The 27177-nt window shown below is 41.8% G+C and overlaps 1 protein-coding gene across 2 annotated transcripts in view; it reads left to right on the top strand.

The window, feature by feature from the left end:
- Positions 1–27177, top strand: part of trim33 (tripartite motif containing 33) — a 199205-nt gene that overhangs the window by 67168 nt on the left and 104860 nt on the right. For both annotated transcript variants that reach the window (XM_073054071.1, XM_073054072.1), the window contains exon 2: positions 10961–11079. In XM_073054071.1, the coding sequence (XP_072910172.1) occupies positions 10961–11079 (119 nt within the window). The remainder of the gene's footprint in view (positions 1–10960; positions 11080–27177) is intronic.

The raw sequence follows: 27177 nt of genomic DNA, 5'->3' as shown, positions 1-27177 counted from the left end.
AAACCTACATAGACGTTGGCAAGTAGGTTAATGCTAAGTACGTGCCTCTTATAACACTGCTGTCACAGCTTCCTGTCACTGGACAGTAGACTGGCTGATAACCAGCTTTTGAACAAGGCAAGATTTCCTCTTGTCAAGTAGAAGCTATTGCTACAATATTTTGGAAATTTTTGCCACAATTTAAACAACACTGACCAGTGTTTTGCTGAATGGTCCTCCATACTAGTTGCATTTTGTATCTCGCTTATATTCAAGCAATGCATTTTTTGAATGTCTTCATTATATAACTGGTTTAACCATCTGCTGGTCCTTCATCCTGTCAGAGAAAAAGTTACAGCACCCATTGACAGAATAGGTGCGATGGAAATACTTCTAGGGCCAAAATGGACTCAATTGACCAAATAGCCTTCAGTGCCATCAGAAATTATGAATAATTCAAAGTTGATCCAGAAATGCAAATATCAGCAGCTTGTACCCTTTGGATACTGTTGGGGAGGGAGAATCTCCCTATTATTGTGCAGACAGGTTGGTGGCACTCTGACCTGCTCTTGAGGCTTGGTGGGGAAGGGTAAAATTAGGCAGAGCAATAGTGATTATAGGCTTCATAGTTAAGCAGACAGACAGAAAATTCTGTGGATGCAAAAGATGCTGGGATGGTGTGTTGCCACCTGGATGTTAGGGTCAAGGATGTCTTGGAGCAGCTCCAGTACATTCTTCAGCGGAAGGGTGAACAGGAAAATGTTGTGGCACATATTGGCACCAGCGACAAGCATTAAAAATGTGACCGTACAGTGACCGTAGGGAATTGAAAAGAGACTGTACAGAGCAGGATCTTAAAGGTAGTAATTTCCTGCTTACTCCTAGTGCCATGTGGCAGGTAGTCTGGTCGGGTGTTGAAGTATGGAATAGAGCAATGTTTGGGGAGTTGGGGAGGGTTTCAGGTTCTTGGATCATTGGAACCTCTTCTGAGGCAATGGTGATGGGTACGAGAGGGACGAGTTGCACCTTAGCTGCAGGGGACCGTATTTCACTAGTGCGGTTTGGGAGCATTTTAACTAATTTGGCAGGGATGAGAACTAGAGCAGAGGTCAGAAAGTAGAGGGGTTACCAGGAAAATAGATTTCTAGTGTTTATTTTAAATGACAAGAATATTAAGCAAATGAGTTAATTAGGAACAGCTCATTTTTGGACCAGCCGCATCTGATGTGGAGGTTGTTTAGACCAACTGTACCAAATAGTTCCAATAAGGAAGGACAAGGATGGCAAGGTAAGGGGACCTTGGATTATGAGATAGATTTAATCAGAAAGATAAAAGAAGCACCTGTAAGGTGTAAGAAGCTAAAATCAAACTTGACCCTTAACAGTTATTTTTTTAAAAAAGCTAGAAAATAACTGAGTTGAGAGAGCCAGGAGTGGCCAAGAAAAGTAATTGGCAAATAGAATTAGATAACACCTAGCCTAATTCTATATAAATATTAAAGACTATACTATACTAAAGGGAAGAACTATTCAAGGATAAGGGGAACGTGCTTGGAGGCTGAGTATTTTTGGGAGACATCCTAAGTGAATGTTTTACATCTGTATTTACCAAGGAGAAGGACCTGAAGGATTGTGAAATCATTCTGGAGTGTGCTAATATGCTAGGACATTTTGAGACGAAGGTAGTTTTTAAGATCTCTTGAACAATTAAGGTGGGTGAGTCCCTAAGGTTGATGGGATGTACTCCAGATTGAGAAAGGTGAGAAATGATCAAGATCTTTAATTTTCTTTAGCCATGGGTGAGGTAGCCAGTGTTGTTCATGAGAGAAATGGGGCAATCCTGTAAATTATAGATTGGTGACCCTCATGTTAGTGATGAGGGATGCTATTGGAGATGATTCTTAGTTATATGATGCAAGATTATTTGGAATGATTGCGAATGAGCATATGGATGTGAAACTTCTGTACTGAGTGTACTGCGTATGTTAATCAAAATGGCTTCTTTGTTAAAAGTAATAATTGCTTTGTTATGCTAACTGGTGAGAGAGTGCTTCTTCTTGCAGAGCACTCTCAAAGCTTGTTTGGGTTATAGTTACTGATAACGGGAATTGTATTCATTTATTAACCAATTGGGATAGATGTTATTCTCTCGTGTGGGTCTGTGAGCTGTTATTGCGTGAACTTTTGGGGAGTCAGGAAGGAGACTGTGAGGAAGGCGAACGAGTGCTGGAGGCGCTGCTGGTCGATCACCGAGGGTGGTCCCAGGTGCGCGCATCGTGGAGGTAGAAGATCGAAGAGTGGAATGAAGTCTTGATGGTTGAGCTCCAACGATGTGCACTAATGGACTGAATCCTGATAAGTTCTGGCGCCTTTTTCTTTATTTTCTTTTCTTTCATATATATTGTGCCGTTATTAGTCACTTAGTTCTAGTAAGATTTATAAAGTGAATTCTATAAACGTACATGGTGTGCGCTTGATATTTTGTGTGCGAGTTTGTATTAGTGTGCATTTCACAGCATCCACGTATACAGGAGGCGCGGTTTGGCAGGTGGACGAATCTCCCCCTAGACATACACCAGCTGATCGCATAAACATTACACGTCGAATTGGAATAATATGTTAATGAAGGTTAATGGCACTGAAACAGTAATTCTAATTGAACGGAACCCAAACAAATACCTGATATATTTAGTTTTTTTCCCCCACCCCTTTTTTTCTCTCTGCTCATCACTCTGCCTGCTCTCCATCTCCCTCTGGTGCTCCCCTCTCCCTTTCTTTCTCCCTAGGCTTCCCGTCCCATGATCCTTGCCCTTCTCCAGCTCTGTATCCCTTTTGCCAATCACCTTTCCAGCTCTTAGCTTCACCCCACCCCCTCCTATCTTCTCCTGTCATTTCGCATTTCTCTCTCCCCCTCCTACTTTCAAATCTCTTACTATCTTTCCTTTCAGTTTATCCTGACGAAGGGTCTCGGTTCGAAACATCAACAGTGCTATAGATGCTGCCTGGCCTGCTGCGTTCCACCAGCATTTTGTGTGTGTTGCTTGAATTTCCAGCATCTGCAGATTTCCTCGTGTTTGCCAAGCAAAGCAAATTTGGCTCATGATGTCTCAAAGTTCAAGGAATGAGTGCGCTACTTTTCATTGGTGCTGAGGGCTTGTTTTAGGTCATAGCAAGCTGGTTTAGTTATAAAAACCTGATTTGAAATTTGTTCTGGGAGAAGATACTAATAATGATTTGCATTTCCTGCCAGTTTTGTGGACTATAATGGTATTTTTCCATTATTTTGAAATGGGAACAAAACGGAATAGAAAAATTTTCCATTCAGCTTCATTTGTTTAATGTAATTTCCTGTACACAAATGTAAGGAGAACAAAGTAATTGATGCTTTCCAGCTCATGCAGCACATAATAATAATAATAATAATAACAACAAAATGCCATATATATAAGATAGCTTAAATACATTGATTGTATGTTCATAAAGTGAAGCTAGGCTGGACATTAAGGTGACTGATAGAAAATAATAAAGTAGTGGTGGAGTTAGTGGGTGAAGATATTGATCAGCTTTGCTGGGTGAAAGTAACTTTTTTTGAGTCTGGTTGTCCTGGCCTAGATGCTACTTGGCCTCCTCCCTGATGGAAGTGGGGCAAACGCTTCATGAGCAGTGTGTGTGGGATCCTTTGTGATGTTACTGGCCCTTTTGTGGCACCTTTCTATATTCAGTTTAAGATGGTGCTGTTGAAGCACAGTGACTTTATTGCTGCAAAAATATCTATTAACTACTTTATTAATCACACTTTTTCTCGAACGATTAGCCTGTAAATTCCATTTTGGTGTCATGCTTTTGAACCACCTGTATGACCTGGCATTTTTGCAGTGTGAACTGAAGTCTCAAAGGTGCAGGATGGTTGCAACATGCAAGTATGGGCCTATTGAGGTGGCTGGCTCCAAGAGCGGGATGTGAGCCAATGTTTGGCTGCTGGAGCGGATTTGAAGTGGCAGAACTAAGGCAAGACAGTTGAAGCGGTGGGGCCCAGGCCTGAGAGCAAGGAACAAGCCAAGTTTTGATCGATTTAAGCGCTGGGCCAAATTGGGAATGTCGGGTTTGGGCCGAATCGAGGAGGCAGGTCCCAGGCCCGAGAACATATGAAAGTTTCAGGGCCTGGGTCTGAGAGCAATGAATAGCCTTCTGTTTGGCTGATAGATCTGGCCCAGCGCTTGAAAAAAGTCAGGGTGTTGAGGCCGTAGATGAGGGATGGGCAGTGTTCAGCTTGCTGCTCGGTGAGATTTACTTTTCTGTGCTTAAACTGAGGCTGTGGTCTGCACCTAACAGGCTTCCTGATCAGCTGTGACTGGATTCATGGCTGTGGGCTGCTTTCGTGATCTTCAGTTCCGAATGTTACTTTTTTTTATTGTTTGTACGATTTGTATTTCTTCTGCACATTGCGTATTTGGCTGTCTTTTTTAATGGGTTCTATTGGGCTCCTTTGTCTTGTGGCTGCCTTCAAGGAGATGAATCTCGAGGTGGTATATAGTATACATACTTTGATCTTTGATATGTCCTAGGCAGGTGTTGGTGATGCATTAGGCATCCTTCCTATCCACTGCAGTGCAATTCCCATACTAAGCAGTGATGCAGCTTGTTGGGATGCTTGCTACCACATTTCTGTAGAATGATGTGCATGGATGTGCAAAGTCCAGCTCTCTCCAGCCTCAGAAAGCAGAGATGTTGGTGAGCGTTCTTCGCTGAGCAGGATGTGCTTTGGGACCATGAGGGGTTGTATAATGTGCATTTCCAGGAGTTGGTTTGAAACTGCTTGTAGTTTCCTCTGCTGAGCCCCCAACTTAGAGGGGCTTAAGTTCTCCTGAAGTCGATACTATCTCCTTTGTCTTGTTGACATTAATGAAGAGGTTATTTACCTTGCAACAGGCCTCGAGCTCTTCCACTTCCTCTCTAGGCCGCCTTATCATTTTTGGTGATAGCACACGGTGGCAGTTGAAGGAGACTTAATGAAAGGTGTTTGAAAACTGTTTGAACCCTATTGTATTCGATTCTAGGATGTTGGTGTGAGCAGAAACTGAAATGGAATAATAGACCAGAGACTCCCTCAAACTCAGAAGTCCAAGCCCATTGGTACAAACAAATATCACAAAGTTGACCATGATGTCTTCTGTACCCTGGAGGGTTGCAGACCCACCTGTTGGATCTGTTGAGATGTTGGATCTCATCTGCCGAGTGTGCTGGAGCTGACTTCATATGCTAGGGCAGGCATGTCCCTATCTCAGTGAGGTATGAGGCTGCTGACTCCCCTCAACTGGTTTAGCCCACCTGTCAAAGTGTGGTGTACTGGGGTGTGTCCACTGCTGTATGCAAATAGTTGTTTAGAGCCACAGGTGAGAGCTGAGTATCTGGTGGGGACCAAAGGTGAGTGAGCTGCTCCAGAGTAGATATGACAAGCCCTTTCAGTGGAGGTGTTACCCTTCCCTGGGCATACATACACTCTTTTTGTTAGTATAGAATGGTGTATTTTGCAAGAAATGTAGCAGGTACTAGATACTTAATGGCAGAATTTAGATCAATCTTCCATCTTGACAGTAGTTTTAAATTTAAAATGAGCACCTATTCGGGTAAATATCTCAGACTTCAGCTGTCTTGTAGGTGATACCTTGATACACTGGGGACATGATTAAAGGAACCCAGGTGTTATCTCTAGGGAGTTGGGGTTTATGTAATCTGTGTTGCAATATTTCCCTCTGGGTTGGAAATGTAAAACACCACTGGAAGAACACGGGTTATGTAGATTCTGTGAAGCCAAATAGATGGCTGAAAATTCAGGTTGCAACCCTGGATCACAACTGAGTAAAGGAGAGAGAGTCATAGAATTGAAGGAGGGCTGAGATGGCGGCTGGTAGCTATAAGGTGATCCCGGGAAGAATGGAGATGTAGCGTTTAGAGACAGGTGATAAATGGGTAGACTGTACAACATGGAAATGGGGCATTTTTATCTGTCTTGGCCATGGTAACTGTTGTCATTGATCTCATGCCATCTGCCCATATTTGGCCATAGCTCTGTGGCTTCTATCCATTTACTTAGCGAGGTGGAATTGAAATGTTGCTAATGTGCCTGTCTCAACAAATTTTTGGCAGCTCATTTCAAATGCCCACTAGTGATAAGAGAAGAAGCAACCCCTAATTCCCTTTTTAAATCTCTTATCTGATTTTAAATCTGTGCCCTCTGGTTTCAGCACCCACTACCTTGGAGTGTTTTCACTTTGTCTATGCCAGTCATGATTTTGCATGCCTCTATCAAGTCATTTCTCAATCTCATGTTCTAGGGAATAAAGTCCTAGGACATGTAACCTCCAAACTCTTCTGTGCTCTTCTAGTTTTATAACTGCACACAATATTCCCAAATGTGGCCTCACCTATGTTTCAAAGGGGTGGATAGAACTAGATGGAAAGGGATAGAAGGGTGAGCCAAGGAAGGAGAAACTCAGTTAGATGGGTATATGCGTAGGTAGAACCAGGTGGAGAAAGTGATTTCTGTAATATGGTGAGGGGAGGACCACTTCTCCCACTTCTACAAAAAGGAGGGAGTAAAAGGCCTACCCTTTTACTCTTGCTCCACCTGTCTGACTTTTTTGTTTCCAATATCCTGTCTAGTATTCAACCATTACCAAACTGCTCCTCCCCAAATCCACAGTGTCCCTCACTCTACTTGCATCCAGCGTGTGTACCAGCCATAGTCTGCATCTTCATTTTTATATTGGCTATTGGTCTTGACGTAGGACTGATTTTCCCAATGCATTGACTATCCTTTTGCATCCACAGATTCTGCTTGACTGACTGAGTTGCTCCAGCATCTTCATCGTGAGTAAACCAGGCCACTCTGTCAGTTCCTCACTTTCCATAGAGATTTCATTAGCAATAGCTTTCCATCACCATAGGTGAGTTAATCTCCACATTCACAATCTTGAAATTTCCCAACACGTACAGTTTCTCTTGTTCTCTTGGCATTTTGAAGGGACGATTCCCTTCCTGAGCATTTCCATCCTAACCAACTACCCACATTGTAGCCAGCTTGTGACATAGGCCATCTGTCTGGGGATCTCCTGACTCTTTGGGACCTCCTTGTCCTATCTCTACTACTTCAGTTTCAGGCATCTGGGTCAACACAAGTAGAAGGTGGTTCTGATAGAGAATCTTGACAGGACCATTCCCATTCTCTGGTTTCATCCAGGAAACTGGTAAATTTGGCATCGGACTCTCCACTACAGAGGGCCTAGCTGCCCAGCGGTCAGCCAACTTGTGCTTCCCAGGTAGCCACAGATTCTTTGAGGACTCGGTCTCTGGGCATTAGTTGGGGGAACCTAACCTTTTGATCTTATGTCTTATTTCCTTGATTCTGCTTGGTAGCCGCGACCTCAGCTAGTTCATAAGTCTTTTGCAGCTGTCTTCTCATATCAGACACATACTTAAGATAATACTTCTGTTGTAGATCTTCCCTGCTTGTCTCAAAACAGAGCTTAATAGGCAACCTTGCTTTACGCCCAAACATCTGATAATATTGCAAGTATCTGGTAGATTCTGTGTACAGTTGTTATCGTGGACCAGATGTCCAATATGTTGACTCCACTTGTTGTTTTTACTGATCTCCAAGGTTCTGAGCATGTCTAGCAATGTCCAATTGAACCTTATGGGCTGGGTATCACCCTGTGGGTGATGAGGCATAGTCCTCTACTTCTGGACTGCAAGCATGCCCAGTAGCTTGTCCATGAGCACTATGTATCTGCCTGGGGAGGCTATAATAAATGAAGTACTTTTCTCATAACACTTCGCCACGGTGGACGCCCCCTGATCCTTGGTAGGAAAGACTTGTGGGTATCTGGTGTTGTGAGCCAGAATAACAAAGGTATTCGCCATGTTGCTGATGTCAGGCTCTATTGATAGGAAATCTATACACACTAGATCCAGGTGCAGGTGGGATAACGGAGTGGCCCTCAGAGGCAGCGTCTTCTGTATACATCGATTGCATGACCAACCTGCAGTACTCTTCGACCTCCAGCTTCATTCAGGGCTGGTAGAACTGATCTGAGTCTTGTCAGCCCCCAAATGACTGGAATCATACAGTGACTTCAACACAATTCTCTGATACTTCTCAGGCAGAACCATCTGGGAAGAGATAGAAGGCCTGTCTGGAGGCGACGTGACCTGGTATACAATCTGGTTCCTCATCTCCAATCTGGGCCACGTCCCCTTCCGCAACTGCTGACCAAATTGGGCCTTTGCATGGGTCACCTCACTGAGTAGCTGTCACTTCCCCAGGACTCCATTCCGACAACTGCTTTAACTTCAAAGCAGTCAGGTTGCAGGTAAGCCTGTGGAATGGCAACATCAGAAGCTCCCAAATGATCTTCTGCTTGATCTTGCCTTTGCCTTTCCTCTGCCTCACCCATAATCTCTAACTATAACCCAAACACTGCTTCTACAGAAAGGTTTCGCTGCTTCTATGTTAGCAGTGAAACCTTTCCCAGGGTGTTACACAGATGTAGCGGCAATTTACTGAGGCTTTTAATCTAGTATATTGTGTTTAGTGCTCACAATGTACAACCCTCTAAATCTTAGGGGTGTAGTGGGGAAGTCACCCCCAGTTTAGGTGACTTCGTTGCGCTCCCCACTATTGAGTACATCTACGAAGAGCGCTGTTGCAGGAAAGCATCCATCTTCAAGGATCCCCACCTTGCATGACATATTCTCTTTTCACTACTGCTGTCATCGAGGAGTTAGTGGAGTCTCAGGCCCCACAAAAGCAGGTTCAGGAACAGTTATTACCCATCAAGCATCAGGCTTTTGAACTAGTGAGGATAATTTGCTGAATTTCACTCACCCTAGCACTAACTAATTCCACAAGCTATGGACTCACTTTCAAGGATTCTACAACTCAGGTTCTTGATACTTATTGCTTATTTATTATTTGTTTTTTCTTTCTTGTATTTGCACAGTTTGTTTTCTTGTGCACATTGATTGTTTCTCCATCTGTGTTTTTATTGATTCTATTGTTTCTTTGTATTTACTATGAATGACTGCAAGAAAATGAATCTCAAGGTACTATATGGTGGCATAAATGAACTTCGATAATAAATTTACTCTGAAATTTGAGTACTTAAAGTCTGCAAAAGCAAGTCAGAGCTTCCTGTGTCCTGCCACTTTTATTTTTCACTCCACTCCCATATTGACTTTATTTATCTCTGATCTCTCCCACCATTCTAGTGAAGCTCGCCATAAGCATGAGCAGCAGCACATTGTAGCCCTCAAACCTCAAGGAGTTTAAAATTGGAGTTTTTATCAGAACTGGCTTCAGAGTTAATGATTATGATCCAAATATGGCCCTGGTCCCCAACTACCAGGCCGCAAAGCATGTGCTACTGGGCCACGAGGAAACAATATGCTTTGGCGATATGAAATGATATGAGTCAGCTGCACCTTTCCTCATTCCCTGTCACGCCCACTGTTGAACTTGAACGCACGCGAGGTCATTACGCACATGAAGTCATTACCCACATGAGGTCATCAGTCACCTAAACGCAGTGATACCCTCACACCAGGGATCACTGGTTGGCCTCCGGTAACCACCGCGTTGCACGGCCGGCAAGAAGTGCCATTGGTACTGGCCTGGAGCATGGACAGATGGACAGATGAACCAGATTAAGTTCAGCACACCTAATGTTCTTGGGGAACCCGGATGCTAAAATATTCGCAGACAACCTAATTCGGGCTCAGGGATTTGTAAGTAGCAGAGCAGCTACCTCGCTGCAATCTACTGAAAGTCATCCCTTGAGCCACACTTTTGTTGGCCGATAGATCCTACCTACCTACGAGGGGGGCAGGTGCGCGCCCTGTCACACTCCTCGCTCGGTTGGTCGCTCTCTCCGGTACGGAGACCTCCAGCCCTTACTTTGTCCTCTCACTGGTGTGTTGCAATGATTTTATATGTTCGTACGAGGAAAATATGCGCTGTGTGTTTACTATCCAAACGTTACTTAAAATGTTATGATGCTATTAACCATATAACCATATAACAATCACAGCATGGAAACAGGCCATTCCGGCCCTCCTAGTCCGTGCCGAACTCTTAATCTCACCTAGTCCCACCTACCCGCACTCAGCCCATAACCCTCCACTCCTTTCCTATCCATATACCTATCCAATTTTACCTTAAATGACACAACTGAACTGGCCTCTACTACTTCTACAGGAAGCTCATTCCTGTAGAATGAGCTCATAAGCTATTGACTTATAAGTGAATTATAGTTGACTTATCACTATATTCATGCAATGAAAATATGCGCAGTGCATTTAATATTAAATTCGTTAGATAAACCCTTTTAGAAATGAAATTGACTGTATTAGCCACTTATAAGTGACTTATAGTCATCACCTATATTCCGGTCATTATTAACACCCCCGTTGGCCGGTCCACAGGAATATTATCAATATTAAATTGGTCTGCAGTGCAGAAGAGGTTGATGACCCGTGAAATATGGCATGCTCCCAGGCCCTGATATCTGATCCTTACTTTTCTCAATCGTCTAGAAAACTAGATCTTCGACAACCGTTGTAGGAACTGCATTATTTTAAATGAAGTATTAACTAATCCTTTGAATCTGCAATGTATTCCAGTCTTTGATTATTTGGTGTCAGCTTTACTAGATTACCTACATATTATTAGCTAGAGAAAGAAAATATGTGCTTGTCAAACTGGTCTTGCTTTGTACTGGAGGTGTAATTTACATCTTCTATAGATGATATTTGTTGCTGACATGTCATACTTCCAGTGAAATGTTCTTAAATTGGAAGAAAATTCTGCGATGCTGAGAAACTGTCCTTTTAAATTACAAGTGAAGTATAACTACATTTTTAATTTTAGTAGAGACTAAAAGAGAAGAGGTTGAAATTAATATTTTTTTGTGCTCTCTTTCAGTGGGTGTTATCCGCTGCCCAGTGTGTCGACAAGAATGTAGACAGATAGACTTGGTCGATAACTACTTTGTGAAGGATTCCACAGAAGGCGTAAACAATTCTGATGTAAAGTCATGTCAGGTAGGAATGACTAGATTCTGAAGGATTTAAAATTGGGTTAAAATCTCAAATCTCCTCATAGAGTGAATTAATTTGTTTCTTGTAGTTTGCTCTTGTATAAAGCAAGTAATGAAATAGTGTTTGTGGGTTTAATGTCCAATGTCCATTCAGAAATCGGATGGCAGAGGGGAAGAAGCTATGTCTGAATTGTGTATGTACCTTTAGGTTCTTGTATCACCTCCCTGATGGTAGCAATGAGAACAGAACATGACCTGGGTGATGGGAGTCTACATTCTTGTAATTACAAACCTCAAATTACAAGATGTTACACAAGAGTTTGTAGGCTTTGCACTTTGCTTGTAATTATCATGTCCTGAATATCACTTTAAACAACTGTACATCCCATATTACAACCCGTTGAAATGGGCCAGAATTTAATTTCATTATCATGTTTTGGAAACTTGTCAGCTTTATTTTTTAAAATCAAACTTCTGAGGAATAGAGCAACTATTACGAATTGCCCTCTGTTTTTGAAATCATCTTTTTCCTCATCCTTCCAGGGAATATATTGTACCGGGCTTTTAAATTCAAACTTTGGGGTGAAATGGTGAACATTGCAACAAAACAATATTCAGTTTTTTAAGAAACAGAATTGTGGCTTGTTTTCTAAACTGAGAAGTGTTACGAATGAGGAGCAACTCTGATGGGCAGAAGGGTGCAAAGTCCTCCCCCCCCTTTTGAGAATCGCAAAATCGCTACTATTTCGGGTCTGATACCAAGGAACTGAGAGAGAGACAACGCAGAGATACACAAAAGTGGAATGTCTCCTCCTAACAAAAGCGGAACGGAACCATTGATTACCGCTATTGTCTCTTGGAGAAGGATTGTGTATTGAGTACTGTTCTATTCATTGAAACCCCTCGGGGCAACCAGAGTGGTCTGGTGGATGGGTTGCATCATCCCAACCTGATTGACACCTGAGTCCCCGTGAGTGGGGATAAAAGTAAGGTCTGGGGAACACCCGTCAGATGCACCAGGAGAGACGCTACGAGACCAGTGGGGGCTTGTGTGTGTGTCCACCCTTGCCTGGGTGACGAGTCTGCCACGGAAGAATGGTCTAGCTAAAGGACGGAGGGGTCATACGTGAATGGCCACAACAGCAACGCATCGACGGATCAAGATTGTAAAGGAAAGTCGGCAAGTCAATAGCTGTTACACTCTCTCTCTCTCTCTCTCTCTCTCTCTCTCTCTCCCTCCAACAATTGCAACACAGTGATCAACAACTACCACAGCCTGCATGAACTGAACTGAACTTTATATTTCCATCGGACAATTCATTATCCCCTAGACAACGATGGAGCTTATTTCTTATTGATTATTATTATACCCGCACTTTTAGGTTTAGTATTGATGATGTATATTATCTGTATATTTGCATTGATATTATTTTTGTGTATTTTTACTAATAAATATTGTTAAAAATAGTATCATCAAACTCCAACGGATACTCCTATCTTTGCTGGTAAGATACCCAGTTACGGGGTTCGTAACAATTTGGGGCCTCGTCTTGTGATTTGATACCAAATTGGAGGGGCAGTGAATCGGGCTTTTAAGTCCAGACTTTGGTCTGGTTGCGCGGGTAACCAGACGGGAAACCAGCAAAGATGGACGTAGACGAATTTACACAAAACCCGACTTTGAAGGCGCTAGAGGAGGCCTCAAAGACGGACTTGGTAAATATTGCGAAAGGACTAAATCTCGCAGAGGTGAGGTCGTCAGTGAAAAAGTGGGAGATGCGGAGGGCCATAACTTAGTATTATATTGAGAAGAATGTGTTTTCGGCTGAGGTATTGGAACAGATCCCTGAAAAGGTACCAGCTATTGAGATGGCTCAGTTAGAGTTGGAAAAATTGAGACTGGACGCGGAACAGGTGAAAAGGGAGAAGGAAAGAGCTGAAAAGCAGAGGGAGCATGAAATTAGGTTAAAACAGCTGGAAGCAGCTGAAAAGGAGAAGGAAAGAGCTGAAAACCAGAGGGAGCATGAACATAGGTTACAACAGCTGGAAGCAGATGAAAAGGAGAAGGAGAAACAGAGGCAGCATGAGCTAGACATGGAGAAGTTAAAGCAAGAGAGAAGGGTCCAAGGGGCGGACCGAGAGGAGTGGTTTAATGTTAGTAGGGAGTTTAGGTTAGTACCTCCGTTTGAGGAGATGGATGTTGATAGTTATTTCTTGCATTTTGAAAAGGTGGCAGTGAATCAGAAGTGGCCCAGAGATCAGTGGGTGGCGTTGTTACAAAGTGTGTTAAAAGGGAAGGCACAATGGGCATATACGGCATTGTCTGTGGAGGAGGAGGAGTATGAGAATTACGAGGAAGTAAAACAGGCCATTCTTCGGGCCTACGAATTGGTACCTGAGGCATATAGACAAAAGTTCAGAGATTTAAAGAAAGTGTGGAATCAGACGTATGCAGAGTTTGCCTATGAGAAGGGTGTGCTCTTGGATCGCTGGTGTGCGGCAGAAAGAGTGGAAGAGGATTTTCGGCGTTTCAGAGAGTTAATTCTGATTGAGGAATTTAAAGGTTGTTTTTCGGATGATATCCGGATGTATTTGAACGAGAAGCAGAATAAGTCCATATCAGAATTTGCCAGGTTCGCAGATGAATATGCCCTAACCCACAAGACAAAGTTTTCCTCGAATAAGAGTTACCAGAAAGACCGTAGGAACGGTAGAGAAAGCCCGCCGGCTGAGGCAGAAATTCAGCCGGGAGCTAGTGGTAAAAGTAAGGAGGAAGAAATGCAAGCTGGCAGGAGGGTTCCTGTCTTGACCTGTTTTAATTGTGGAAAGGTTGGTCATATTGCATCTAAGTGCTTTGCTCCGAGGAAGGAGACAGGAAAAGGGAACGCAGCAGTCCCTACAGGGTGTATTGTGTTGATCAGCAAATCGACGAGAAAGCCCCAGGTAGATAAAATACGAGAGGGGCGAGAGAAATTTATTTCAGAAGGGACCGTGTCTGTGAAAGAGGGAGCAACACCAGTTCCAGTGCGGATCTGGAGAGATACTGAAGCTGAGCAGTCATTGATTCTCGGTAAGGTACTAGATTTTGGTCCTGAGACTGGAGAGGTAGTTTTGAGAGGCATAGGAAAAGGGACAGAAGCTGTATCTTTGCATGGGATCATTATAAGTTGTGATCTGGTAACTGGACCAGTTGAAATAGGGGTACGGTCAGAATTACCGAGAGACGGCATGGACGTCCTTCTTGATAACAATTTAGCAGGTGGTGAAGTGTGTTCAGCAAGGAAGCTGACGAGCAAGCCTGTGAAGGCTGAGGACCCGCCCCTAGGTTCCAAGATCTATCCCGCATGCGCTATCACTCGCAGCATGTCAAGAAAGGCAGCTGAGAAAGAGACCAGTTTAAATGAGTCTTGTGTTGATTTGGCTGAGACGTTTTTACCGACCCTGTACCAAGAGGGGTTAGGGGGTGGTAAAACAGAGAATAGGGAAGTGAAAGAGAATAAAGGAGAGGAGGTAGACCTACCCTTAGCCAAGAGGGAATTTATAGAGGCACGGAGTAAAAATGAGAAATAGATAAGGCTGTTAGAAGGTCCAGGGTTGGACATGGATGATCTGTCTGGCTTGACAGAACTGTTTGAAGAAGTTGAAGAATTTAAATGTGTTCCCGATAATGAAATAAGGGTAGTCCTAGATGAAAAGGATGCCGTTACCTTGAAGGAGTCTGCTGGGTTAGCAAATGAAATTGTTTTAACCCGCAGGGTTGAGTTTACTCTGGAAGGGAGTTGCCCAGAGAGTAACTGGGAGGATCAGGGGAACTTAGAATTTGAAAAGGGGACGGGTATTGAAAGCCTGGAAGAGGCAGATGTCCCGTCTGAGTGTGTTCAAGATGTGGATGCACATGGTACTGAACCTAGTAATGAAACTCAGGAAAAGTCTGAGGTATCTGATTTGGTTGAAAAGGAACGCAGTCCTTTTGGGTCAGATGGACTTGGTTCAGTGAAGAAAGGGTTAACCTTGGTACTAGTGGGAAGTGAGAATTACCAGTTGTTTGTGTTAGAAGGTGTATTAAAAGTTAGTGAGGAGATAAAAGGTGGTGATGTCGATATTATTATTGAAGGAGAAGGGAAAAGTGTAGTTCCTAAATTGAATGAAGAAAATTTAAAGTCTGGATTGGTGTCAGAAGCAGTAACCAGGCTGAAGGAACAATGGCTTGTTTTCAAGGTGCCTGTGAATCAATTACAGGTTGATTTGGAATGTAAAGGTACCCCACTCGCTAATGTTATTCAAGGATGTGCTGTGAAGAGGCAGAATTTGAAATGTTGTTTGGACAAAGAGGGATCACTTGCAGATATTAAACTGAAAACTAATAGAATGAAGGGTCCTGAAGATAAAATTAATGACTTGCTTAAAAATAAAGAATTGTGTGGAAGTTCAGAAGATGGGCTAAGTTTGGAAAACATTGTTGATAAAATAACTCCTATCAAAGGAGTATGCGAAAGCCTATTCCACACTGGTAACCAGCTAGCCATGTGAGAGTTACGTGGAAAAGAGGCGAAGGTTGAAAAAATGCCACTTTAAATAACAGGATCTGGTTTTAAGGGATTTCGACAAAGCATGTAAATAATAAAGACAACACCATGGAAGATTGACTGTTAAGTTTAAAAGTAAAATAAAGATTAGTATTTGCATAAACTTTTGTAATGTACTACAGAATAATCACACATGTATTGGTTCACATTTTGTAATTATACTTCAGATCACAACTCTTTAGTTTTGTTTTTGCCGAAGAAAAGAAATAAAAATAGGTGGTTATTAAATTGGAGTCTGATGCTACAGGAATTTATTAAGGTACAAGATATTAAGATATTAAAGGAAGTGACAATGTAATTGCTAACTGTTTAGATGCTAAATTGAATGTATAACTGTATTACTCTGTAGTGAAAACTCTTTTGTATTGTGTTAGATTCTGAAATTCTGTAAGACTCTGTATTAGTTAATTTTCCCCTTTTGGGTGAAAATTCTTAGAAGGATGGGGGTGTTACGAATGAGGAGCAACTCTGATGGGCAGAAGGGTGCAAAGTCCCCCCCCCCCCTTTTTGAGAATCGCAAAATCGCTACTATTTCGGGTCTGATACCAAGGAAATGAGAGAGAGACAACGCAGAGATACACAAAAGTGGAATGTCTCCTAACAAAAGTGGAATGGAACCACTGATTACCGCTATTGTCTCTTGGAGAAGGATTGTGTATTGAGTACTGTTCTATTCATTGAAACCCCTCAGGGGGCAACCAGAGTGGTCTGGTTGATGGGTTGCATCATCCCAACCTGATTGACATCTGAGACCCCGTGAGTGGGGATAAAAGTAAGGTCTGGGGAACACCCCGCAAACGCACCAGGAGAGATGCTACGAGACGGTGGGGGCTTGTGTGTGTGTCCACCCTTGCCTGGGTGACGAGTCCGCCATGGAAGAACGGTCTAGCTAAAAGACAGGGGTCATATGTGAATGGCCACAACAACAACGCATCGACGGATCAAGATCGTAAAGGAAAGTCGGCAAGTCAGTAGCTGTTACTCTCTCTCTTTCTCTCTCTCCCTCCAACAATTGCAACACAGTGATCAACAACTACTGCAGCCTGCATGAACTGAACTGAACTTAATATTTCCATCGGACAATTCATTATCCCCTAGACAACGATAGAGCTTATTTCTTATTGATTATTATTATACCCGCACTTTTAGGTTTAGTATTGATGACGTATATTATCTGTATATTTGCATTGATATTATTTTTGTGTATTTTTACTAATAAATACTGTTAAAAATAGTATCATCAAACTCCAATGGATACTCCTATCTTTGCTGGTAAGATACCCAGTTACGGGGTTCGTAACAGAAGCAAAAATCAGTATTTTTGCGATTATCAAAGATCAGTAGGAATACCTGATAAATCATCTGTATTTTCTAAAATTAGTATTTTTGAGAGTTTCCACTATGGTATAACATCTCAAAATTGATATCTAGATATCTACATGTTAGGATTTATCAAAGTTTTTAAATTTAAAAAGCAGAAGATTGACAGGTCAGGTATTTGAGGAAACATTTTCCTGAATTCCATGGAGCAAGACTTGCGTGCCCAAAGAATATGCTGTGATCCAAGGATGAAGTGGGCAGGGAATGATAGTTGGGCCAGATGCATGGAAGAAATGATCAGAATGCAAGTAACATTCCAGGTGTTCTCTGCTTTGTGTAAAGAGATTTTAGGATAGATAGAATTTTGGGTTGATTTGAGGGTATTTTCAAAGTGGAAGGTGAACTGGATTTGTGGAGGAGATCCTAAGTTGAACTTATAATTGATGATGTGGTATTTGTTTCTAGAGAGAGATGGACATTGTCATAATGTGTTACATATTTTGTTTTGAAGTGGTAGCTCTCACCACACCCTTGCATTTGACATCATCTATACCCTCTTTGGCTTTGTCATGGGTAGCTAATTAGTTACATCACTGTATATTTATTTGTGACTTGTCTGGATGAACATTATTTAATTTAACATTTTAACACTAACACCAGTTTTTGTCCCTACCTTAACTAAGGTTCTACTAAAAAGCCAACCTCTCTTGATTGCATTTTGACCTAGAGGGAAACTTACTTGTATTTTGTTATTAAATTTGTCTTATTAGTCACTCTGGCTACTGCACCTGTTACTGTGTAATTGTTCTAGACTGCCTTTTGCTGCCCTTCGTTGCCAAGTTATCAACTATATTGTGTTTATAATGTTGCTCATTTATGAGAGATGGGCAAATGTAAACTTTTAAAAACTTGCAGAAGGCTGTTGTTCCTATTTTGGAGCTCAATACCGTTTTATGTTAATTTTGATTGAAAAAATCAATATCTTCATGATCCTCCACATCCCGACGACCCTGTGATTTCAGTCTCCGAGGTTGGCATGAGAGCATCCTTCAAGAAGGTGAACCCATGGAAAGCATTTGGCTCAGATGGTGTACCTGGCTGAGTACTGAAGCCCCGTGGTAATCAGCTGGCTGGAGTATTCATTGATACGTGTCACCTCTTGCTTCAGCAGTCTGAGGTACCCACCTACAATTACACTGGTGCCAAAGAAGAAAGTGATAACCTACCACAGTGACTGTTGTCCAATAGCACTTACATCCACAGTGATGAAGTGTTTTTGGAGGTTGGTATTGGAATATATCAACTTCTGTCTGAGGAGTGACCTGGCCCTGCTCTAATTTGCCAGTCGTCACAACAGGTCCACAGCAGATGCCATTTCATTGGCTCTTCACTCAACTCTGGAAGATATGGAGAGTGAAGTTGCATACACCAGGATGCTCTTCATTGATTGCAGCTCAGTGTTCAACACTATCACCCCCCCTCAAAGTTAATCAATAAGCCGAAGACCCTGTGCAACTGGAGCCTCTATTTCCTCACTTGCAGACCCTAGTCAGTTCAGATTGACAACATCTCCTTCACAATCTCCATCAGCACAGGTGCATCACAAGGCCATGTGCTTAGCCCCTTGATCTACTCACTTTATACTTGTGACTGTGAGGCTAAGCTGTCATTGGCTGAATCGAAACTTGTGACAGATCAGCATTTAGCAGGGAGATTTGAAATCTGGCTGAACGATACCACAACAGTCACCTCTCATTCAATTTCAGCAGAACCAAAGAGTTGATTATTTACGACAGGAGGTCTATGAGCCAGTTCTAATTAAGGAATCAGAAATGGAGAGGGTCAACAACTTTAAAACCCTTTGACGTTATCATATCAGAGAATCAGTCCTGGGCCAGCACATGAGTGCCATTACGAAGAAAGCATGGTAGCAACTGTAGTTTCTTAGAAGTTTGTGAACATTTAACATGTTAAACTATAGATGCATCTGATAATCAATACCTATAAAAAGTATTCACACCCTTCAGAAGTTTTCATGTTATATTCTCTTCCAACATTAAATCACAGTGGATTTATGTTGGCTTTTTTGACACTGATCAACAGAAAACTCTTTCATGTCAAATTGAAAACAAATTTCTACAAATTGGTCTAATTTTATTACAACTATTAAACTCAATAATTGATTGCATAATTACTCACCCCCCTTAAGTCAGTATTAAGTAGATGCATCTTTGGCAGAAATTACAGCCTTGAGTCTGTGGATAAGTCTCCATCAGCTTTGCACACTTGGACACTGCAATTTTTCCCCATTCTTCTTTACAAAACTGCTCAATCTCTGTCAGATTGCATGGGCATTGTGAGTGAACAGCCCTTTTCAAGTTCAGCCACAACTTCTCGATTGGATAGAGATCTGGACTCTGATTTTGCCACCCCAGGACATTAGCTTTGTTGTTTTTAAGCCATTCCTGTGTAGCTTTGGCTTTATGCTTGGTATCATTGTTTTGCTGGAAAATTGATCTCCCAAGTCGCAGTTTTCTTGCAGACTACATCAGATTTTCCTCCAGGATTTTTCTGTATCTTGCTGTATTCATTTTAACGTTTACTTTCACAAACCTTGCATGGGCTCACCACCATGTTTCATGGTGGGGTGGTGTGTGTTTTTGATGATGTGCAGTGTTTGGCTTACAACAAAAATAACGTTTAGTTGGTTGGCTAAAAAGCTCAATTTTGGTTTCATAGAACCTCTTTCCAGCTGACTTCTGACAAACTCTGGCTGAGATTTCATGTGAGTTTTTTTTCAACAGTTCTCCTTGCCACTCTCCCATAAAGCTGTGACTGGTGAAGCACCTGAGCAACTGTTGTACGTGCAGTCTCTCCCATCTCAGCCACTGAAGCTTTTAATTCCTCCAGAGTTGTCATGGGTCTCTTGGTGGCTGCCTTCACTAGTCCCCTCCTTGCATGGTCAATCAGTTTTTGAGGACAGCCTGCTCTTGTCAGATTTACAGCTGTGCCATATACTTCCCATTTTTTGATGCTTGACTTAACTGTACTCAAAGTGATATTCATTGATTTCAAAATGTTCCTGTATCTGCCTTCTGATAATTGTGCTTTTCAATAACCTTTGGTGGAGTTGCCTGGAATGTTCTTTTTTGTCTTCATGGTGTAGTTTTTGCCAGGATATCGAGTCACCAGCAGTTGGGCCTTCCATTAATTGAAACACCTTGAATGCACACAGTTGATCTCCATTTACCTAATTGTGACTTCTAAAACCAATTTGCTGCACTAGTGATGATTTAGTGTTTCAAATTAAAGAGGATGAATACTTATGCGATCAATTATATTGTTTTATATTTGTAATTAATTTAGATCTTTGCAGAGATCTATTATCATTTTGAGACAAAAAAGCCCTTTTCTGTTAATTAGTGTCATAAAAGCCAAACTAAGTTCACTGTGATTCAATGTTGTAAAACAATAAAACATGAAAACTCCCAGGGCAGGGTTGGTGAACACTTTTTATAGGTACTGTAGATGCCAGTATACTGACTGGCTGCATCATGGCTTGGTATGAAAACACCAATACTCTTGAATAGAAAAAAACTACAAAAAATAGTGGATACAGCCCAGTCCAGAACAGGTAAAGCCCTCCTCACCATTGAGTACATCTACATGAAGCATTGTCACAGGAAAAACAGGATCCATCATCAAAGACCTTACTATCAAAGCCATGCTTTCTTCTCACTGCTGCCGTCAGGAAGGAGTTTCAGAACAATCGGGTCCCACATCACCAGGTTCAGTAACAGTTATTACCCTTGAACCAGAGTGGATAACTTCACTCATTGAACTGATTCCACAACCTACGGACTCACTTTGAAGAACCCTACAACTCACATTCTGAATATTTATTACTTATTTTTTATAATTTTGCTCTTTTTTTGTATTTATACATTGTCTTTGCTGTGTTATTTTCCATTGATTCTAATGTTTCTTTGTATTTGCTGTGAATAATGATCATCTTGTGTGTGTCTGTCCCCTCTCCGGGTTCCAACCAGTGATACAGTTGTTTGTCCTTCTGGTCTTTCTTTACAATCACTGGATACTCCTGGATATACAGAACACCAAATACTGAAGCTCTACCACACTAGTGAGTTGCTTCATAGTGATAGAGCTGATTTGTTCCTTGCCATGTTGTTGTCTGGACTTGTTTATCATTGTGCGAAGGCAGTGTGTAGTCCAGCAAATGTGCAAATGAGTGTCTTGGCCATTTTGTTGTTATCGGAGGGTCCCATTGAACATTGGTAAAGTGGAATACTGCTCATTGGTTCACTGCTTCATTGGTGAGACTGGTGGGGGGGGGAGCTGCATTACCTCAGTTGTCACACAGACCAGGAAGTCATGCCATGGTGTTTCCCAGGGGAGGAGGCGACGTGGGAGAGAGCAAGGCCTCTGTGAGCATGCTGAAATCTCTGCTGGGTGGGGGCTGGCTCCTTCCATCGGTGCTGCTCTCCAGTGTTTGCTCCAGAGTTGGAAGACAAACTGGATTGCATTCATCTGCAGCTGCATTAGCGCATGATGAGGAACTGCTCAGTTTTTGTTCTTGAAATAGCGTGGCCTTGGCTACATCTCATGTACCATCAGTCTACAAGACATGCCACACGGGGGCTTGAGATTTAATTTTTCTTTGAGACTGTTGGTATTGTTCTGCACCTTGGCCCTGGAGGAATGCTGTTTCTTTTCACTTATTCATGTGTATTTTATACATTCTCTGATAGCAGATGGAACTATTGAACTATTGACAATTAAACTTAAACTTGAACTTATTTACAAGCTACTGTTTGAGATTTGATGTCTACCAAAATGTGCAGCTAAAGTGATGCACTGTTTTTCGCATAACAGCTGAATGGATATGAACACTAATTGGGAAATGTTAGTAGTATATAATTTGGTTTTTGCAGTACATGGGAGTATAGCATTATAGATGTGACTGAGGATGCACAGAGGAATGGGAGTCCCATTTCTGATTAGGGAGAACATCTCACAGTAATTGGAACATTGTGTGTAGCAGAGAAATTAAGAATATCAAGGACCAGAGCGTGGCCGGTGAAAGAGTGGTTAAAAGACCAAAGGGGTAATATGGGTGGAGTTGGGGATGTGGCTGAGGTACTTAATGAGTACTTGCCTATACTCACCAGGGAGGTTGGGAAAGATGGCTAATATAGGGAAAGGTACATTAAAAGTCCGTATTTAAAAGATGAGAGACTTTAGATGCTGGAAATCTAGACCAGCACAATGCTGGGGGGACTCAACAGGCCAAGAGGCATTTATGGAGGGAAATAAACAGTTATCATCTCAGGTCACTCTTGTAAGGATTGAAGAGGAGATAATCTTAAAAAGGTAGGAAAGGAGTGGAGTGAGAGGTGGTAGTGGTAGTGATCCAGGTGAGGGGGGTGATAACCAGAAGTGTGAGGCTAGGAATGATGTAAGAACTTGGGAGGTGATAGCTGGAAATGGGAAAGGGCTAAAGAAGATGGAATCTGATTGGAGAGGACAGTGCACCTTGGAACAAAGGGAAGGAGATAAGGGAGGAACAAGTGAGGTGATGGCCAGATTGAGGGTGGGGGAGTAGAAAGAAGGGTGTACTGTGAGAAGTGGTGGAGTAAAGGAGGACAGAGGGGAGTGGCTACTGGAAGCTAGAGAAATTAATGCTAATGATGTCAAGCTGGAAACTCCAAAGGTGGAAGAAACTGTACCGTTCCTCAAATTTGCATCTAGCTTCAGCTGAGTAGTGGTGGTGGCCTTGGGCAGATGTTGGTGTGGGAATATGAAGTGCAATTAAAATGGCTGGCCACTGTGAGATCCTGTCTGTTGCGATGAGGGGTGGTACATAAGGACAGGAACTCTAGTGTGCCAGGGTGAAGGCCAGACTACGATTTTGCAGGAATATGACTTGTACCTCAACTCTCAGTGGTTATAATAGTGCTGTGTGTTCACCTGATCTGTCAAGGGCTATTCCTCCATTTTGGGTATTTTGCAGAGAAACATCACTGATCATATTGACAATATCTTAATTGCAGACTCGATGTACAAAAATGCTCTGCTCAGCATTAGACATGTTTATGCTTTGGGGGGAAATAATTTTAGACCATAAGACACAGGAGCAGAATTAGGCCATTGATTCTGCTCCACCATTGAATCATGGCGGATCCTTTTTTTTCCTCCTCCTCAACCCCATTTTCCGGCCTTCTCCCTGGATGCCATGTCCATTCAAGAACCGATCAATCTCTGTCTTAAATACATTCAACAACCTGACCTGCACAGCTGCATGTGACAACAAAAATTACACAGATTTACGACCCTCTGGCTAAAGAAATGTCTTCACATCTGTTTAGAATGGACGCACGTCTATCCTGAGTCTGTGTGCCCTCTTGTTCTAGACTCTCCCACCATGGGAAACCTTTCCACATCTACGCTGTCTTGGCCTTTCAACATTCGAAAGGTTTCAATGGAATTCCCCCTCATCCTTCTAAATTCCTGTGAGTACAGAGCCAGAGCTGTCAAACGTTCCTCGTATGATTACCCTTTCATTCCTGGATTCATCTTTGAGAGCCTCCTTTGGACTCTACATTGCTAGCACATCTCTTCTAACATGAGGAGCCCAAAACTGTATACATACCTCTCTCTTCACCCCCCCCCCCCCCCCGGGTCCCCCTGCCTGACAGCAAATACTTAGTTCTTGATTATGTTCACTTCAAAATCGATGAAAGCCTGATTCAGGAGTTATTTGCAAGGGGACTAGAAGCAGATAAGAAGGGCCATCCAGTATTTCAGGTTTTTGAGCAATTTTTCAGAGGGCATTCAGCTCACAAAAGTTCTTGCTTATGCAAAAGATGGGGCCCCAGGACACCACAAATTATTAGATACTGTTATCACAGTGATAAATAAAATCAAGTCCTTTGCTCTCCATTCTTGACTATTTCGAGAGCTTTGTATTGAGTATGAATAAGTTTGAACACTTGCTGTTGCACATGTCAAATGGCTCTCAAAAGAAAACTGCCATAGATGCTACAATGCAGATTTTGAAACTGATATAAAATTATTTGAAGACTTGAATGCTTCATTCAGTAAGCAACTCTTACAATAGCAAGAAAATGATGTGAATCTTATTGAAGTCCAATCAGTCATCTCCACATTTCTGTCCAAATTATTCCTATATCAGTGCAGCATTAACGTGTTTCAATTTCTGACACTGAGTTGGAAGAGAAAGAAAGAATACCAAATGATACTGTGTCCACCTGGCTGAGCTGCATAAAGACATGTCAAAGATTCCAGGATTTTCTCTGATCCAAATTTCCAGATTGGTTAATAAATCCATTCCTGAACACTTGTAATGAGAATTAACAGGAAGGATGGAGGAAGAACTGACCTCGCTACAAAATAACTTTGAGCTGAAGCCAAGGTTACAAAAATTATCAAAATTTTTGGTTGCAGGAAGAAATCTCTGAACACTATTCTGCACTGTGGGGGGGGGGAACAAGATGCTCTTTATTGCCTTTGCAACATCATATTTATTGAAGTGTGGTTTCAGTGCAGTCACCCAACATCTTTCAAAGCAACAAAACACACTGCAAATTACTGAAGTGAGGAACTGAGACTCCTGAATGGCATGATGTTGAGAAGCTGATGTTACTGCACCAAGCCCATCCATCTCAATGAAAGGTGAAAAAGCAATGAAGTACTGAATAGTTGGACTTCTAATGTACACTCTAAAATTGAAAATTGTTTTTTACAGCATTTAAATAAATAACTTTTATTTGTAGCTTTAACTAGATTTAAATAATTCTTGCAATTATTTGCCACGGCTTTGAATTTGTGGTCCCTGTTTTCTTTCTCTGTGCATTGCACTTCAAAATTTAATTTTTATGTAATAACTGGAAAGAGGGGGTGCTGGGGAATGTGGTCTGGAGCTGGTATCCCCAAAAAGATTTTGGGACTACTGGTGTAATGAATCACTGATTTGATTATTTTTTCCCTTAGTCCAAGGCGATCATCCCTAGAGCAGGATAAGATATTTTTCTGCTGCTTCCTAACAATTCAGTTGCATCTCATTAGTAGCCTTAGTAGAAAGCAGGCCTTATCGGTGCCCCTCAGTCAGGTATTATGGTCTGTACATCTTTCTACACCCATGAATGATTTGAAAAGTAGCAGTTAATACAGCTTTGCAGAACATCCTCTCCTCTATTTGAGGTTTTAGGCAACAAGGTTATTTCTGGGTGATTGATGGGGTCTGTCTAGTCCTTTGATATAAATAAAACAACCTGGAACAATAGTTTGTTGCCTGAGTTGTACTTTGAAAATTGATTTAGTCCAGACCTGCTGGGAATATAGAGTGCATTCAAGGTGGAAGCATGTCAGAGTCCATGGGGAAGAAGGACATCATTACTCTTCTCTACAAGCAGAAAAAAGAGAGTAGAAATTGCTGACCGACCCCTCTGATTAATGTGGATAATTAGATTCTGTCTGTCAGTACTATTCAAGTCAACTGTGCTCTGATGTTGGTGATTCATCTGTTACATTAATGCTGTTACAGCAGAAAGATTTTTTGACAGCCAGGTACTAAAGTATTTTCATATGGGGGGAGGGGTTAGTGGGTGAGGGATGCTGACAGTTCGTCAAATTAAATGGGGATTGAGGAAGGAATCTGCAGTTATTCATGGTTACTCTTGTGTGGTGATTAGACATTATCCTATTTAATGGCTGGGAGAAGTAAAGCGTCTCAATCAGTTATGGAGTTGGAAATGCTAGCCATCTTCTCTTGATAATGTGTGAGTTGATTCTTTTGCGGAGTCCATCGGATGGTTGTGGGAATAAGTAAATATACCAAGCAATGAAGGTGTTGAGGTTAAAACCTCCTTGTATACAGACTATTTGCTAAAATCCACTATCATTCCACGGATTGATCTTTAGCAACTGCAACAACTGATTAACAGGTCTGATTGTGTGCTGGGAATGGGATTCAGAGGAGCTGGATTTGCAACAAGAACTGGTATATAGCCACAGTGAAGCAGCAAATAAAATTGTTTTAGAAACGTTCTCTTAAATGCAGAAAATAATCTGGCCATCAACTGCAGATTCTTGGTATTGTATGTGGTGTGGCCTATACCAGCTCCTAAAGTGTCTGGAGATTGTGTATCTCTGAACAGTCTTTCAATCTTTGGATCCAAATGAAGTGAAAAATGGACCCAATGTGTGCCAGAATCCTGGTGGTTATCTTAGTATGAGACTGCATAGTCTGTGCTGTGGTCTGTTGGGCAATGCTGTGAAAAAGGAGCCAAATTTTGTTACCATGAAATGCTTTGCTCTCAGTTGGACTGTATTGAATGACCTTGCTCTTCTAGAAAATTGTGTCGAGCACTTTTTGACAACATCTCAATCAACCTGTCTGATCTCAAGGTCCTGCTTGAAAGAGAAATTGTGGAACTTGTTAGATTGTTGTCAGAGTAGATTATCAAAGTCTCTTGGCGCTGGTGCTGAAATAATCTGCCACGATCAAAATTAGGTGCATTATCGTTGATGCACTTGATTCTTATTATGTGAAATCTTTGTTTTGTAGCAGTACAGTGTGCAAGGACATAAAACCACTATAAATTACAACACAAAATAGTGCAAAGTAATAATGATTCATGACTCATTTAGAGTGTGGATCTTCGGGCCCCTGTGTCATCTCTGTGATGATAGTAGTGAAAAGAAGTTATGCTGTTGTTGAAAATGGTGTACTATGAATGATGACTTGAATGTACTTTTTTATGTATTTGCAAATATGAATAAATCACACTTGTATTATTTCAACTTTGCTGTGGAATGTTTAGCTAGATAGTAGGAGGGTATTTTCAAAGTTAGAAGTACACTGACTCAGTGTTTAATTCCATGCTTTCCTTTGAAGTTGTTGAAACATTTGTGTTGAAACATTTGCATTGAAACAATTGCTATTGTTTTTAGTTACCTATGATTTTGTCTGCATTTTTTAATAAAATTAATCAGAAGTTGGGTGGCAGGGTGGAGATACGTCTCTACCAAAGGAGTGTAAGGCGCTTCTTCCCTCCACTAGCCTGCAGGTCACCCTTGGGCACAGTATTGCACCTTCTTATCCCTCTGATCAGGATCATACGAAGTTATGGGAGTATGTTGTAGATGGTCATATG

The sequence above is a fragment of the Hemitrygon akajei genome, chromosome 8 (assembly GCF_048418815.1).
Source record: "Hemitrygon akajei chromosome 8, sHemAka1.3, whole genome shotgun sequence".
Taxonomy (NCBI): Eukaryota; Metazoa; Chordata; class Chondrichthyes; order Myliobatiformes; family Dasyatidae; genus Hemitrygon; species Hemitrygon akajei.
Note: the sequence above shows the minus strand (reverse complement) of the source record. Positions and strands in the feature narration are given on the sequence as shown.